Genomic DNA, 17,148 nt, shown 5'->3' with positions numbered 1-17,148 from the left:
GTAGTGCCTTCTCAGAGATGTTTTTGATTCAGTTGGAGCAAGTATTTTATTACTTTTAAATACCTCTCTTGGCTCAGGATGTGTCCCAGCTGCCTTCAAACATGCCGTGGTCCAGCCACTACTTAAAAAGAAAAATCTCGACCCCTCCATTCTCGCAAATTTTAGGCCCATCTCCCAGCTACCTTTTTTATCTAAAGTCCTGGAGCGAGTAGTCTATGCCCAGCTGCAGTCTTTTTTAACCATGCATGGCATCCATGAAAAGTTTCAGTCTGGCTTCAAACCCATGCACAGCACTGAAACAGCCCTTTTAAGAGTTTTTAATGATCTGCTCCTAGCCGCCGACTCAGGTAGCCCAGCTGTCTTGGTGCGGTTAGACCTGACAGCTGCCTTCGACACTGTGGACCATAGCATCCTGTTGTCACGGCTTGAACAGTCCGCTGGCATCACAGGCTCTGCCCTTGCGTGGTTTAGGTCCTACCTGACAGACCGTAGCTTCTCAGTGCAGCTAGGTGCCTTCTCCTCTGCCAAAGCCCCTCTTACCTGTGGGGTTCCCCAAGGCTGGATTCTGGGCCCCATCCTTTTTCTACTGTACATACTGCCCCTAGGTTCAATTCTTACAAAACACAATATCCCCTTCCATTGTTATGCCGATCAGAGGTGGGGACTCAAGTCACATGACTTGACTCGAGTCAGACTCGAGTCGCATATTTTTTGACTTGAGACTTGCTTGACTAACATTGATAAAAGACTTGACTTGACTTTGACTTGGTATTCATGACTTGAGACTTGACTTAAGCTTGAGACAGATGACTTGAAAGGACTTGACTTTTTAAAATTAAATATTTGCGTTTGTTTTTGTAGTGAGATATTACGTTTAGTTTTTTCGAAAAAACGTGATTGGGTGATTATAGCGCCGTGCGCGCAAACCTGGCAACCCACTAGACGGCAGGAGTGTCAGTTAACATGGCAGCGGCTAGCGTTACTCCACAAATAGTCAAGTTTGGATTCAAGGATTATGTTGTCGATAATAAGAAGAGAACAGCGGTATGCAGGGTCTGCAGCATAAAGATCAGTGACACGACCACCAAAACATTCAACTTCATTCGTCACTACAAAAAAATCACAGAGAAAGGTGCGTGGATGTGTTGTGTTAGCTAGAAAGCTAACGTTAAGTTTAAGCTACGTTAGACTTGGTTTCAAATCGATTAAGCATTACAAAGAGAAGACAAAACTGTAAATGAACACTAGAACCGCCAAGGGATTCATTTTGACTAACCCTGATACTGACGGGCTGTCAGGAGAGGGAGAGAGAGAGAGGAAAAGAGATGCCTCGTTTATTTCCCCTGTGTTATCAGAAGTTACTGTAAACTTTTGAATAATGTAGTTCATCTACTTTTAGTAGTTTGTTTAAATGTTTTAATTATGTTTTTTTTTGTTGTAGAAGTGCATCATTCCTTGATTTATTGTAAAATGAATCTGAACTTTTTGATCTGTTATGATGATAAACTGAAGCCATTTCTAAATTAACCCAATTAAGTGAGTTTTAAATCGTCCTACTTAGTTTATAAGGAAATGATGAAGAGGAACAAATTAAATGATTTGAAAATGATATCTATGTAGGTGCTGACGCTGTTGGCGGTTCTAGTGTTAACAGACATTTAAATTAAATATGTGTAATGGCAAATGCCATATATGATTTTCTTACCTGGAATTCTGCCTTTTTGAACAGACTTTTTGACTGAGTCCTAGCTATATTGTCTGCAGTTCTAGGGTTAATATGAATCTAATATGATTGTCATCGGTCTAAATTAGATTTCAAATGATTAACTGTGTATGTAATGAAGATCATAGTGTGGGTTGAATCCATTTTCATAACCACTGTTTGATTTAAATGCGGAAACTGGGCTTATTCCTCAGAATTTCGTATGACTTGACTTGACTTGCTTGACCTGAGCAATGACTTGACTTGACTTGCTTGACTCTCACCACAGTGACTTGGGACTTGCTTGATACATGTAGGTCAAGACTTGAGACTTGCTCATGACTTGCACATGTAGGACTTACTCCCACCTCTGATGCCGATGATGTACAAATCTATCTGCCTCTCAATTCCAATGTCAACTCATTACAGCTATTGATGGACTGCTTGACAGAGATCAAATCCTGGCTGAGCCAACATTTCCTCAACCTAAACAAGAGTAAGACTGAGGTCATCTTTTTTGGACCCCAACCTCCAGCCTCTCCGGTTGATACTCTGGGCTCCCTCAAAAAAAACATCCTCCCCTCTGTCATGAACCTTGGAGTGACCTTCAATAGCGCTTTTAAATTTGATAAGCAGGTCAGCACCGTAGTCAAAACCTGCTTTTTTTAAATACGACTATTGGCCAAGACCAAGTCGTTTTTATATTTTAAAGACCTAGAAAGGGTTATTAACGCCTTTGTTACCTCGAGGCTGGATTACTGCAACGCTCTGTATGTGAGTATGGACCAGGCGTCAATTAGACACCTGCAGCTAGTGCAGAACGCTGCTGCACGTCTTCTTACTGGCCACAAAAAGCGTGACCACATCACCCCCATTCTGGCCTCACTACACTGGCTTCCAATTCGGCTCAGAATTGATTTTAAAATCATTTTATTTGTTTTTAAAGCCCTAAATGGGCTGGCTCCTGCCTATATAGCAGAACTCCTCCATTGCTACACCCCAGCCAGAGCTTTACGGTCTGCTGACCAGCTGCTGCTGGTAGTGCCCAAGACCAGGCTCAAAACCCGAGGGCACCGAGCCTTCGCAGCAGCTGGCCCTAGGCTCTGGAACACTCTGCCCCTCCATGTGAGGTCGGCCCAGACCCTAGGGGTTTTTAAATCTACTCTTAAAACACACTTCTTCTCCCTGGCCTTCTAGTCAGAGCGGAGCACGACTCCTGACTTTTCCCTGTGTTTGATTTTTATATTTGCTGTTGTAATTTATTGTCTTCTGTTTTTGCGATTGTAGTAATGTGTTATTTATTATTTGTATGTACAGCACTTTGGCTCGACCAAAAATCGTTTTAAAATGTGCTTTATAAATAAAACCTGATTTGATTTGATTTGATTAGTGATGCTGAGTCAGTGCCTTTCACACTTGAGGTGATCTCTTTTGGCGCATTTCCACTACACGGTCGGCCTCGGCCACACTCGGTACGGCTCGGTACGGCTTGGCCGCGTTGGGCCTTAACAGGGCCGACTCACTTCATGCTGCGCTTCCATTACAGTTTAGGAACTGGGGTAGTTACTATAGTAACGCAGTGTAGGCGGAGCCGTGACGTCATCTTCAATGAGAACTCCAGAAACACAACACAGCCGTTAGCTGTTAGCACTCAGAGCTCACAGCTCCTTATATATGTTCAGAAACTCGACAAAAGTTAAACAAGTACACACCACAGACTGCCTGTGTCATGGTGAATACAGTCGCTGCTTTATTTATGTCTGTATAGGCCGTTTTGTCGGGCCAGAAAAGAGGTGAAAAAGTGGCCCAGGGCCGGGCCGGGCCGTAACTAGGCCTAGTGGAAGCGCAACCAAAAACGGGTACGGCACGACACGGCACGCTTAAAGCGAGCTCCGCGCTGTAGTGGAGCCCTCACTACAGCTTTCCCCTCAGAGGAAAGAGACAATGTGAGAGTGGAGAGGGGGAAAGGACATCTGCAGATAATGTGCTTAGTTGTACACATAAACTTTCACCTGCAATCCTCCTCCAAAGCTAACTTTACTGTAGTTCAGTGATTCTCAAACAGAGGTGCTCTTACCCAAGGGGGCACTTCTGCATTTGCAAGGGGGCACATGGGAAGAATATGGAATAGCTCAACTCATTTTGAACAAATATATGCACATATTAAGTCAGTTGCAACACCTGAAGACAATAATGTAGTCAACAAGCAGAGAAGGCTAAGCAGTTGGTTAATAGAGGTTGTTTACAATAGGGAGCTAAGAGCAATGGATACATGTTGACACTGATTTTGAGTCATGGATAAACAATTGAAATCTAAAACAGTTAAAGAAATGGACACGTGGTGGAATCAATTAGCTAAAAGTAATGAATAAATGGTTCAAATGTTTGCTTGAAAGTGTTATTTAAATAGTGCAAATGGTTATTTAAAAATCATGGATAGATTGTTGAATTTATTTTTACAAAAATGAAAAATAATTGATGGAAATGGTTCAGATACAAATGCAAACTTAACCATTCCGATCTAAAAACGGACAGTTTAATTGCATACAATATTTGAATAATATATTCTCATAAATAATAAAGGGTGTTAAATAATATTCATTTGAACACAGTTAGTTGGTTAAGCTTTATGTGCTCGACGTAGAAGTAGAAAACGTATACCAATCTACACTAACATCCCATTTCATCAAAAATAAAACATTAAATTAAAAATAAAATTAACTAAATGGATTTATAAGTAAACATCTGATAAGTCAATATCAATAGCAATGACTAATGTCTAACTAACTTTAAAAACAAATTCAGCTACTTTTACACTAATAGCCCTGATGAGGGCACTATAACAACATGTCAGATGTATTTGCTTGGCTTCAGTATAACATACAAGAAGCGTAGATAGTATATCAGATTTGCGGGTGACGGAGCGTGACCCAGACACACTCAGAGAGACTGAGACAGAGTGAATTAAACCATGACGAGCTTCATCCTCATAGCAGTTTCCAGTGCAGGACAAAAAATGGAAGGAGTGATACGGGATTCAGTCAACACACAGGAGGAAGGAAAAGGAGGGTAAAAAAGGCAGGACAAAGACGGCCACAGACCGAAAACCTCAAATGCAGCAGACAGGGGAGAAATGATGGAGGAGCTCTGACCTACTAACTGTGTATCTGAATTTCTGTGTGTATTTATGGACGAACCCACTGACTAACGACCACTTTAAACACTGATGTAACCCTCTTCCTCCCTACCAGACATGCAGCAGCTTGGCAGTGACTGCGCTGTGCGTGTATAATCAGCAGATCAGACTGACCATGTTTTCCTGTTGACCTCAACTTAATAATAAACATGCTCACATTATGGCATTAACAGCTGTGGTTACTGTCGACGTCAGCAAAGTATCCTGAGAGGAAAACACCACCCTAACACAGCAGTTACATGCATTTTTTGTCTTTTTCTTACGTTATTATAACCATAGTGGTGATACAGCCACAAATACATGTACAAAGAAGTTTCCAGCAAAGAATCTGCATTAAATGTCAGGTTTTGTGTTTTATTTTTTTTATTCAACTGCTGTTGTTATTTGCAAAACTATGTCCAGCGTTCTTCTAGCATATTAAAATAGTTTTGAAAGCTTTTTCGCAACAGCAAAAAGTGACTGCCTTGCTCTAAGGTGTAACTAGTGTATTTGAATGCTCTTATATTAAAATAAACTAGCAGCTGTGCTTCTACACAAACTGGTGAGAGGATGAAATGTCCAGTTTGAGAAATAGATCAATGGGTTTGAAGTTTTGAAAAAACTAGGAAACCTTTTTTTTATCTTGAGACTTCTCTTCATCATTTTATCTTGATGTTTTATTGTTTAAAAGAAAGTCTTATTTTCTAGAAATTAAGTAGCTCACAAATACAATGTATCTAAATACAGAAAATAAAAAGTATTGCATATTGCGTACAATTTCTTTCGAAACCAGAGGGTGTGTATACAGGGTCCAGATTATGTTGATTTGAAATGACGAAAAAATTAGACAGAAAACAGGCGTAAGAGTTTATTGGCCATATTGCGTAAATGTTACTAAAATAGAGGTCATGCATCTAATGGGAGCATACCCAAATTCCATTAAAAATTGCGTTATGATTTGACTGAGTTCTGGTGGTGTAAGATTTGTGGCAATGTAACTGGGGGGAAGGCAAATATTACACCTGCTGTTTTTCTTGTATATATTTGAATGTGCTTAGCTGGCCAATACTTCATTTCCCATGTGTGTATAGCCTTCTTGCAATAGCTATGGCTTTCCGACCATTTTTGGTTTTGTGTAATATTAATATAATTCCAGAGAAATCTGTGAAACCTTTAGATGACTTTAGATGTAGAAAGAAACTCAACTAATTCAACAACTCATGTCTGTCTTATCTCAGACACACACCCCATCCTTTCAGATTGCATCATCAAAAAATGCTGCTTATCTCTTCTTCATCTTTGACATTTCTCTCTCTCACACTCACACAAACAAACGCAGCCTGTCGTACCTTCCCCTGCTGTGCCGTGGCCTCTAGCAGCCTCTGCTCCCACTGAGCTCTCTCCTGGCTCAGCCTCTCCAGCAGCTCCAGCTTCTCTCTGCCCCAGTTCCTCTCCCCGAGCTGAAGCTGTAGGTCCGCAGGTGGGTCACAGCAGAGAGACAAGCATTAGAGGAGACAATAACATGGATGTGGAGCGCAAACCACCAGAATATGCATTTAAACAGTACAATGATGTCAAGTAAATCATTAAACAAGGGTCTTTCAAGTTTGTTAAGCTTGAAGTTTAACAGAGGTAGATTAACAATTAGTGTGAAATTCTTCATCTACCTATTTATACCACTTATGCCCTTATGTTTGTTTAGTTTGAGAAAAAAGGCCTGTTGCCTTCCAACCCCACACACACTAACCTGCTTGGTTAGGTCCATCACAGCTGCGTAGGAGTCGGCCAGGAGGTGCTGGTGCTCTTCACACTCCCTCTTCAGCGCCACCTTCAGGTCTGGAGGATCTGGAGCATCTGTGGCGGACAGAGCCTTGCCTGCTTTGGTCTCAAGCTGAAGAGGAAAGATTTACATGGTAAATATAAAAATCCCATCCATTTTCAGTTCCATTTTTAGTATGTGGAGTCTGTAAGTTGATATATTTTTTTCTTTCAGCAAAATTAAAACTATTTTTAACTAGATAATAATAATACGTTTATTTATTATAGCACCTTTCACAGAAATAGATTTCAGAAAGTGCTTCACAAGTACAAAGTTAAAATGAAGACCACAGAAACATGAATACAATAACCACATGAGGCATACATTTAAGGTCAACATAAAAACAAAACACAGACCACGTGATGTCCTGAAATGAACAAACATAATAACATCACACACATTTCAAATAGAAATAAAAGCCAATGTAAAAAGATACATGAGATATTTTATAAATCTGAATTGAAGTTCAGAGGGGCGTGGCCAGCAGCAGGGCATTAGCATTTAAAGCTACAGGCACAGAATCAGCACTTTTGAAACAGAGGGGTATACGGCATGCTACAGTGCATGATATGTTTGGTATTTTGAGCAAAAAACTTCAGACACATATCTCATATCTGAGACCTATAATATATTGTTGAAAAAGAGTATGATAGGGGACCTTTAAATCTAATAATGTGGTATTAAAAAAACTTTAATAATATATGAGTTATCTTAATGCATTAACAAATACAGTAATACAACTATACAGTCAAAAGTAATGCAATACAATAAATAATGCATTGTCAGTTACAAGTTAAATAAAATGAACAAAAAAAGTCCTGCCTTGAATAAAATACTTCTATAGCACAACATAAAAACATTTAATGAAGTAAAGTTCCTCAAAATGTTGATAAAGCGATGCCCTTATTTTTCTCATCAAACAGCTTTTAGTTAAAATAATTTAGCACAGACACAGAAACACACACTCACAGAAATAATTGCTATTTGTCATGAATACAACTCTCCCCTCCTCTCCATAAATCTGGCCCTGCTGTCACAGACTCTGTAGGTGGGACCGCTTAACATTTTTATGAGCAGCTCTTTTTTTGCCTTATTCCTCCGTCTGATCTTGATAGTTCACACAGCCCACACAACCAGGCCCATCCATTTTACTAACAGACACACTCACACACACACAAACATACCCGACCCATCAATCCTCCCTCTCAGTCTGGCTCTGTGGCGGTGGCGTCCGTATGTAGTGATGGAACGCTAGGATATGCTAATGAGCCTGTCTGGCAGCCAATCACAGCGTAACAGACGCACACACTCCAAACCCCCGTTTCCTATGGCAACAGAGCGTTGTTCGTTAGTGATGAACGTGACCTAACGAGCCCAATGTCTTAACGAGGTTCACTGCTGAGGCGGTAAGAGGGAGGCTTTTATTGGTGGATGAGACGTCTGGTTCATGACTCGCAACTCAGTTATTAAGTTCAATCACTTCTATTTAAACGAGTAAAGCCATGAATATAAAAGCATGGATTTATGAATTATGTTTTACTAGAATAATCACAAAAGGGACTTCTGGGCATGGTTAGTAAGTATAAAAAAAGACAAAGAGGCATTGACAAAAAAAGAGACAACAAACTTGACTCTTTCTCTGTGGGAGGTCGAAAGATATAAGTACATTTTACTATAATTAGATCCTTTGATTATTATAAAAATTCAAGAGTGGACAAAAACAATGATTCTGCCATCATGTTTCAAGGACTGTCACTGTTTTGTAGAATATTTTTTTGTCAATACTAAATAATGACAGAAATCTGATTTGATGTTTACCTGCTTGAGGTGCTTAGCTACAGTATGGCACCATAATAACAAACAACTAAATAAATAATGTGTAACATAATATAAAATTATAAGGATGTTGTACGAGAATGTTTTTTTATACAGAAACTAAAAAGGACCGTCAAGCACTAAATATATATGTGCTAAACAGCGCTTTTAAAAGTGATTCAGTGTTTTTCTCTCCACAATAAAGTTATTTAACTTTGTTAACATATGATTAAAAAAATCTAAAAACAATCAGTGTGTTTCATTGGTTTTTAAATAGTCACAAACTAAAGTCAGAGAGTTACTGCAGAGGCAAAAGTAGTTGTTCTTTGAAACAATTACACTGGTTAGTGTCAATGTTTAAATCATGGGCTGTCCTTGAGCAAGGCACCGAACCCCCAACTGCATGTGTTGACCTATACCTGTATTCCAATGCATGTTTGTATTTAATCTGTACTGTGTGTGTATTCAACACATTCGATACACTGAACTTCCCGTAGGGCATCAATACATCTTCATCCTAATCTTGCGGCCCCCCACAGGGCCTTAATGTACTGTATGTGCTATTTTGGTCAGAATAGTATTTGCCTGCAGCAGATATTTACAACAAGACGCAAACAAAGTAGTTGATCTTATCTGTTTGTGTTAGCAGTTCTCCATACCAACCAGCTGTTTATCTGAAGCAGTAACCAAAACAATCCTGAGGGACAACATGTGTGCCAGTTTATAAATAAAAACCGCTTAGATATTACATAATGCATCCAGAGGTTAAATATAGCAAAGCTGACTGTGTTTCATGCTGTGTGTATTTAAAGCTGAAGCTCTGATTTCATGTTTTAATGTGCAATGAAGAAGGAAGATGATGAACCAGATTAACAGCTGTAAAAATATATGTTGGCCGAATTATTTCTGCTATTTTCTTGATTATTATTAAATAATAATTGACACTGACATAGTTACACTCATGCCAATAAAGTATATTAAAGCATAAAGGCAGCCCATCAGAAACAATGAATTTATGTAGAAGACAAAAATAATGTTTGATCTTTCATGTATGATCAGACATTGATGTATGTTTAATTCCACATCTGTTTTGTCTGGAAAGACAAATCAAACATTTTGTTCCCTGCCCCCTTTATTCTCCTTCTCCCTCCCTCAGTGATGTGATTCAACAGATGTGATGAGTGAGCGCTCTGAGCGTCCAGCTGCTCATGACAGGTGTTCATAACATGACCTACACTCAGGATGGATGACTGATTAAGAGGGAAAAAAGGAGGCAGTGTTGTACTGCACGCTTTTCAGGGCTCTGGATATCGTTTTACTTCACGGACGCTGTTTGTTTATCAGGCTGAACGGCGGAGATAATTTCCCATCAGCCGTCTGACAGGTAGGACAGTGTTTGAAATTGAGTTGACTTGTTCAACAAAGCAACAGCTGGAGGAGCTGCCGCAGGCTGTCAGGATGCTTTGGAACTGCTGTGGGTCGGTGGGCTGGTGAACACACACACACACACACACACACACACACACACACACACACACACACACACACACACACACACACACACACACACACACACACACACACACCACACACACACACACACACACACACACATACACACACACACACACACACACACACACACACACACACACACTTTACAGTGTGCAGCAAATAGATTGCTTCCAGCTGTGGCATCTAGGCTGGGGTAACACACACATACAGTACACACATTCAGAATGGCACCCCTGTGTGTTTCTGCTTTTAATTTGACGTTATGTGTGATGAAGTTACATTTAAACATAATAACAATTGTTCATCAACATTCACCATGCTCGCCCAGCTCGACCAAAACTCATTTTCTTGATTAAGTCCTTTGATAAAGCCCTAAAGGTTTGTCTGAGAATGTAATCTCATATCAATTGCTTGTGTTTCCTATTGGCTGCTAAGATGAGCTGCTCAACCAATCAGAAGAAAAATGATATCGCACCACAGTACGAGGGGAGACTCTCTAATCATGAGGATGATGAATGACTCCCTCAGTGTGTGTGTCTTTGTGTGTGTGTGTGTGTGTGTGTGTGTGTGTGTGTGTGTGTGTGTGTGTGTGTGTGTGTGTGTGTGTGTGTGTGTGTGTGTGTGTGCGTGTGTGTGTGTGTGTGTGTGTGTGTGTGTGATTTTGTGTTTCGGACTGAACCACATTCTTCATTTACTACTTGCCTAAGTGACATTTCAGTTTTTCAATTTGGATTAAAGTTTATGATTACAATGAGCATTAGGCTGAGATGATAGGGTAAGATTATGGTTAAGGATTAAAGGTGTAACTGCCAAAATAATGTAGCTTAAACAACTGCATACATTTACAATATACACTCCTTACTTTCCTTAACATAACATTTCTTGTTATTCATGGTTGGCCTCATCACAACATTATATTTACTAGGAAATGTGATGATTGTTCCTATAATTGTATATCATTTATTGACTAATTATGCATTTAGATTAATCATTAACGTCCAATTGTTTCTGGTTTGCACGTGATAGTTGTCACACTTTGAGACTCGTTGCTAGTAGCTTCAGTATACAAATGTTTCATTTGTTTGATGTTTAGCTCCCGGTTTTTTGTCATACATTTTGACATATTGCTCAAAGGGTTCAGTATGTGTTAAAGTTATTACCTTTTCCTACTACTTCAGGGACTTCCTGCATTTACCAGACTGCTTTTCAACACTCCCAATGGACCAGGAGTGAACTTTTAATCTTTATTCTAACATTATATAACATTGTCACTGGTAACTTAACAAGATTAATAAAAAAATAATAAGCACAAGAAACTTTGCTTTATCTCTTAGGGTGGCTTTATACCTACAAGTCTAGAAATAGGATACAGTTAAGTGAGGCTACGGTCGCTATGGATGCGAAATGTAAAGTTTTAGTTTCACAGGTTTCCACATTAAACATAATGTTGAAATAACTTAGTATAAGAAGGAAATATTACAGAAAAAAATTACAATGCATATCATTTCAAGCTACTTTAATAAAGTTAAGGTATTTGAATCCTGAAATGCCCTATAATCTACAGTTTGTTCACATATTGTGAAATAAAAAAATATCTGCCTTTCTGACAGATGGCCAATAGATGGTTGCATAATATGAATGAACAAAGGGAGAAGCTTTTTAAATTGGCAAACTATAACACGCCTCTCGGTGTCCTCTCTCTCCTTCTTTTATCTCCCCCTTTTCTCTCTTCTGTCTCAATTACCGGCCGGTAGCACCCAGGCCGTGTTCTATCTCAGAGGCTGTTAATTAACACAATTACCTCCTGTGCTGCTGTTAGGCACACAGACAATGAGAGGAGGGTACAACAGAAAACCATTACTCACAGCCTGTCGACAAGACACACAGACAGAGCGGGGATGAAAGGCTCCGATGGACAAATAAGCCACTTGACGGTTGGAGAAGTAGAAATTGGCCAATTAGAATGCCATCAATGTCATGAACCACTTGTCAAAATGAATGTTCTCTTCCCACATTTTCCTTCTGTCTGTTGCCCGCAGGCTCTTCTGTACTGTAACTGTCCTCATAGACAGGCTTGCAAGCAAAAGTCAGCTGGATTTATAAGCATCTTGTACATTTTGTCAGACTTGATGGCTTTAAACGTTTCTGTAGGCGATGAACGCTGTGCTCCTGTGCTGATTAATTGAGGAGGCCATTTTACTTTATCCTCCCACTGCATTGATTTTAGTGCTTCTCCTATATTTGTTTAGTGCTACAAGTGCTTATGTAGTAATAGTGCCTTTTAAAGCTCTGTTAAAAAGAGGAGGTATTCCCCTACTTGAAGTATTCATGATTAAAAAGAAACATAACAAATAAAGTCTGGAATAAAAGTTATTTACAGTTACAATTTGACCACTTAATTTGGCTAAGCTGCTTCATCCAGGCTGTGCTGGCGTAGTTTGATCAGATTTGATTGACAGCAGCATGGCAACATGAACCCTTAACCCTGGTTAAACCATTGGTGCACACCAATATGTGACAGAGTACAACGCCGGAGCAACAATAGCACAAACTAAGGCCCAATCCCAAACCACGCCCTACACCCTGCCCCTACACACTCTCCCTCCGTGACGGAGTGAACTCCGTGGAGTGACACTCGCAGCTCAACGAGGCTCCCTCCTGTCAGATGGAGGGAGTAAAGACAGCAGAAAGCTTTGGGACAAACTCCCCTCTCTCCGGCAGAAACAGGAAATGCCGTAACTGTATGTAACAACGGTTTCAAATCAGCATCTCTTAGACAAAAAATAAAAATTAATAACTAAAATAAAACTCCAAACATCTTTAATTGTGTTACTTTTTTGTAAAGCTCTTTTAGCTTTAAACCTGATTTGTATAAGCTTCTTAGTTTTTGCAACAGTCTGTCAATATACACAACTTTATAATAAAATGCACACATTTACCTTTTTCTAGACTAAACACAGGTATGATCCTAAGTTAAAAAAATATGAGGTTATCATGAGGTTGTTAACATCGCAATTTATCAGTGGATGTTTGCTGGAACTACTTGTAAACAGCGTGTTTCCTGACGGACACACACAGCGTGACTCCGGTCAGGTAGAGACCGGTCTCAAGTCAGCACCGATGCAGACTCGCTGTTTGAGGGCTTGATAGCCCACTCCCCCTCCACACAGGCTCCACACTCGTTGGTTTGGAACAGCACTTAATGTGGCGGACCCTCCGTGCGAACGGAGGGGTAGTGTGTAGGGGTAGGGTGTAGGGCGTGGTTTGGGATTGGGCCAAAATCTGTAATGCCAAACGTTGCCTAATGTGAAGTAGGAGTCAATACTTTCCTACAAAAAAGTTCCTGAAGTATTTCCTACCTGTGTGACGAGGCTCTTGAGTTCAGTCCTCTCCACCTCCCATGATGCCTTGGCCTTAGCGAACTGCTGGGTGAGTTCCTGGGAGCCTTGTCTCTCCTGTCGCAACTCGCCGCTCAGATCCCGCAACGCCACCTTCAGGTCTGCCAAGGTGCTGCTCACTGCGCTAGACTGCAGGGAGAGGGACGCATGTTGAGTGTGTGTGTGTGCACAAGTGTGTCTGTGTGTGTGTGTCACTCTACCAACCTTGATAGTGGGACTAAGAGGTTGTTCGTCTGCAGCGGCCCGCTTGTCAGTCTGGTGGGTGGGGCTTGTCAGGTTCTCCTCCTCCAACAGCAAGTAAAGGTCCCTCAGACTGTTCATCTAGACAACAAAACACAAAGCAGGATCAGCTGTCAGTCATTTATCTCTAAACTATCATAAATACTATCGATCACACAATAAGTGGTGATTTTATAGGACAATTTATCTTTCTTTTCTTACGATTTTTCTCTTAATGCTTTTGCAGGATGAAAACCTAAAACAACCTTATTTCAACTTGTTTGATGACAGTTGGAGAAATCCTTTGAAGCTTTTAGGATAATAGAGCATTGCTTTTAGATAAGATTTATTGGGCAAAATAATTGACTTGACTATTAAATCCTTTCTGTCCCCTCTTACCTCCAGGATGTCCTTCCACTCTGTGTCTTTCCTGCAGCCCAGCCTCCAGTGTTTGAGGAAGCAGCGTAGTTTGAGGCTGAGCAGGAGCAGGGCCTGTTTCAGGTGCTGGGACTCCTGCACTAGCAGAGACCTCTCCTGGCTCCATAACTTCTGCTGAAGCCGAGCCTGGAGGCCCAGACTCTGCAGCTGGAAGTCCCGACGGAGCAGAGCCTTCTGGTGCTCCTCCTGGAGCTGAGGGGAGAAGAGAGTTTGAATAAGGACGCTAAATCTTTGAAAAAAAAAACTCAAATATAACATGAGGTGAATTCAGTTTGACAGCAAAATAAGTGTGTTCTTCTGTAGATGTCTATATACACTTGGGTTTTGTTGGGGAAATAATGAATGTACTCTTCCAATATCAGAGTAGCACATGATAACAAAGGCCCTACGTAGCTGTGTACGTAACAGGATGTATGATTACCTAGAAGAGCGTCAGGACACACTGTTTTAGGCATATGATAGCTATGTGACAACGATTAACAAGATGATTCAGCCTCTATGGAGATAGACATATGACAAGCATGTTCATTGCTTACGTGGGTCTTAGCTAATCTGAACTAAGCATAGAATACTGCTTTGAACCGGTATTCCTCCATCTTGTGACTGAATAACACCCTCTCTTGTATATAAAGCATCTGAAGGACACTGTTCAGGAACTAGTTGTACCAAATGGTCTGTGTGTGATGACTACTTCCATTCTTGCAAGGATAATAAATACATGTATCCTGATTATTGAAGCTCAAGCCGGAACGAACAGGTTTCAATGTGTGTTTGTGAGTTTGAGGGTGTTTTGTGTACTGGTTTAGTTCATTAGTGAGTGTGTCTCAACAGTATTCTGTGAAGGAAACCTGTGTGAGTTTGAGAGTGGTTTCTCTCGGAGCCTGCCTCTCCTCCAGCTCCCCCTGAGGTCCCAGAGACAGCTCCTCCACTTCGGACAGCCGCGCCTGGATGTCACCGGACTGGAGGAGAGAAAGAGGGAGATGGAGACAAAATGAGTCGGGTATAAATATAAAAATGAAACAGGTGGAGTGAAAGAAAATGTAAGAATTAAGGGAGAGAAAGAAGGAAGGAAATTAAGCAGTGGATTAGGGAAACATTAGTAATCAGGAAACAAGGAGAGAAGGAGTAAAGGGAGGGGAATTGGTGAGGGAAGAGAGAGTTAAAAGAACATGTAAAAAGCGAGAAACAGCCAAGGGTGATAGCACATAACATGGCAGTTTTGTGCTAGAACACCCTTTAAATCACACCTCAGCTGCAGCACGCTACTGTACGTCACACACACACACACACACACACACACACACACACACACACACACACACACACACACACACACACACACACACACACACACACACACACACACACACACACACACACACACACACACAAACACACACACACACACACTCCCTCGCCTCATTTGGCTGCTGAGTGAGTGCGATCCATCGACCCGCCACTGTACCATTAATGTCCTCTTTCACCCTCCACTGGGCTCAGCCTCTGCCCTCCATCACCCCCCATCACCCTCCATCACCCTCCACCCTGAGCCCTGAGCCCCCCGCTGTTCACAGCCTGGAAATCTACTCTGACTTCTGTTACACTGTTGTGGCAGCTGCCCATGCAAAATGTGCAGAGAAAAACTGTAGCAACATAAGAGCAAATGTGTGAAGAGTGGGAGAGATAAAAAAACACCACTTTAAAAATAGTATACAATTACAGTCATCATCTGTGTTTGATTCTTTTAAAGATATTTTACTGTTGTTAAGTGTATTAGCGGATTTCTTTATGCTTAAACAAGTTACACAAACTTTAAACAGTGAAATGAAGGTAGGAATGGTTTGATATTTTCAAAGCTCCATTTTCGAGACTCAGTTGGAATGATTGATTCCCCTTTCATGTCGGTGCAGTCACTATGGAGTTGATTAACTTATCTTAGCATTGAGGCTGGAAGAAGAAGACATTTTCCATTTAATTTGTATAAAAAACTGAAATGTAAACATTTTAAATTGTTGTTTACTTTTTGCTAGGTGAACAGCAGCTGGATTTCCCACTGGTTTTGTTATCTAACGGGGAAGTAATTACCCAGAGAGAAATAGTTCCAGCCAAGTGGCAAACTCCATGTAAGCAAATGTTTAAGTGCCTTAATCCTACATTCTTTCTAATCTCCACTGTCTGCAAATAGATGTCTGTTTGTATAAAAGTCTACGAAAAAGAGGCCCTACCCCCAACTTCATTTATTACCCCAGTAAACATTTTGACTTTATCATCCCAATCGCTAGTTTCAAGTCTCATTAATAAGAGCATGATCTTCATTTACTCAATTATTGTTCCATATACAACACAAATGGTCGCCTAAAATTGTATTGATAAGTATTATGTTGTACCCTCTTTTGTCAATTGGCAACGTCCACATTCCAAACTGGAGGCTGCAAAATGCTATTCAACAAACCAATAAGTACCAAATAGTAACCTAGCTTAGGGCGGGGAAATTAATTGCAGGCAACGAGGGGTTTTATGCTAGATGCCGATTGTATGTAACACTGGGTGTGTATGCTGCTGTCTCACTGCTCATTACTGCTACAAACACAACTGTTTTTCCATAATATCTATATCTGTTGTTATCTTTTATTCTATTTTATTCTAATTTCTCTACCATTCACTCTCTGGACCCCATTCAGGCTCTGGATAAAGATTCATACACACACATCCCTGGTTACCATGGCGGCATGCCAGCAAAAGGTCGGCCAAACAAAGGTCTTTTCTTCCCGTCTATCCCCCAGCTGACAGTGAAGTCACTGTTTATGTTTGTTTACAACACTGTGCAGCTAGCATGAGTTCGCAGCCACTGTACCACATCAGTAACTTCAAGATAAAGTATGTGGTGTGTGTGTGTGTGTTTTTTTTTGTGTTTGTGTGCAAATGTGCTTATAAATTAGCCTTTGATTAACTTTTCCATGGCCGCCCGTCATTGTGTGTTTGCTCAGGCAGAAATGATGTGAGTAGACAGCACATGAGAATATCAGAGTACCATTTCAGGTGCATAATTAAACCTAAGTTACATAAA

At 40.6% G+C, this 17,148-nt stretch overlaps 1 protein-coding gene across 3 annotated transcripts in view; it reads right to left on the bottom strand.

Annotated features, from left to right (window-relative positions):
* The window catches only part of soga1 (suppressor of glucose, autophagy associated 1), a 112,247-nt gene that overhangs the window by 7,285 nt on the left and 87,814 nt on the right, over window positions 1–17,148 (bottom strand). For 2 of the 3 annotated variants that reach the window (XM_034145113.1, XM_034145114.1), the window contains exons 12-17: window positions 14,930–15,040; window positions 14,043–14,273; window positions 13,629–13,745; window positions 13,386–13,553; window positions 6,625–6,768; window positions 6,203–6,343 (exon numbers count right to left, since the gene is read on the bottom strand). In XM_034145113.1, coding sequence (XP_034001004.1) covers window positions 6,203–6,343; window positions 6,625–6,768; window positions 13,386–13,553; window positions 13,629–13,745; window positions 14,043–14,273; window positions 14,930–15,040 — 912 coding nt within the window. The remainder of the gene's footprint in view (window positions 1–6,202; window positions 6,344–6,624; window positions 6,769–13,385; window positions 13,554–13,628; window positions 13,746–14,042; window positions 14,274–14,929; window positions 15,041–17,148) is intronic. The other variant, XM_034145115.1, reaches the window with a different exon arrangement.

The sequence above is a fragment of the Trematomus bernacchii genome, unplaced genomic scaffold, assembly GCF_902827165.1.
Source record: "Trematomus bernacchii unplaced genomic scaffold, fTreBer1.1, whole genome shotgun sequence".
Lineage (NCBI taxonomy): Eukaryota > Metazoa > Chordata > Actinopteri > Perciformes > Nototheniidae > Trematomus > Trematomus bernacchii.
The sequence above is the reverse complement of the archived record's forward strand: the minus strand, read 5'-3'. Positions and strand labels throughout refer to the sequence as shown.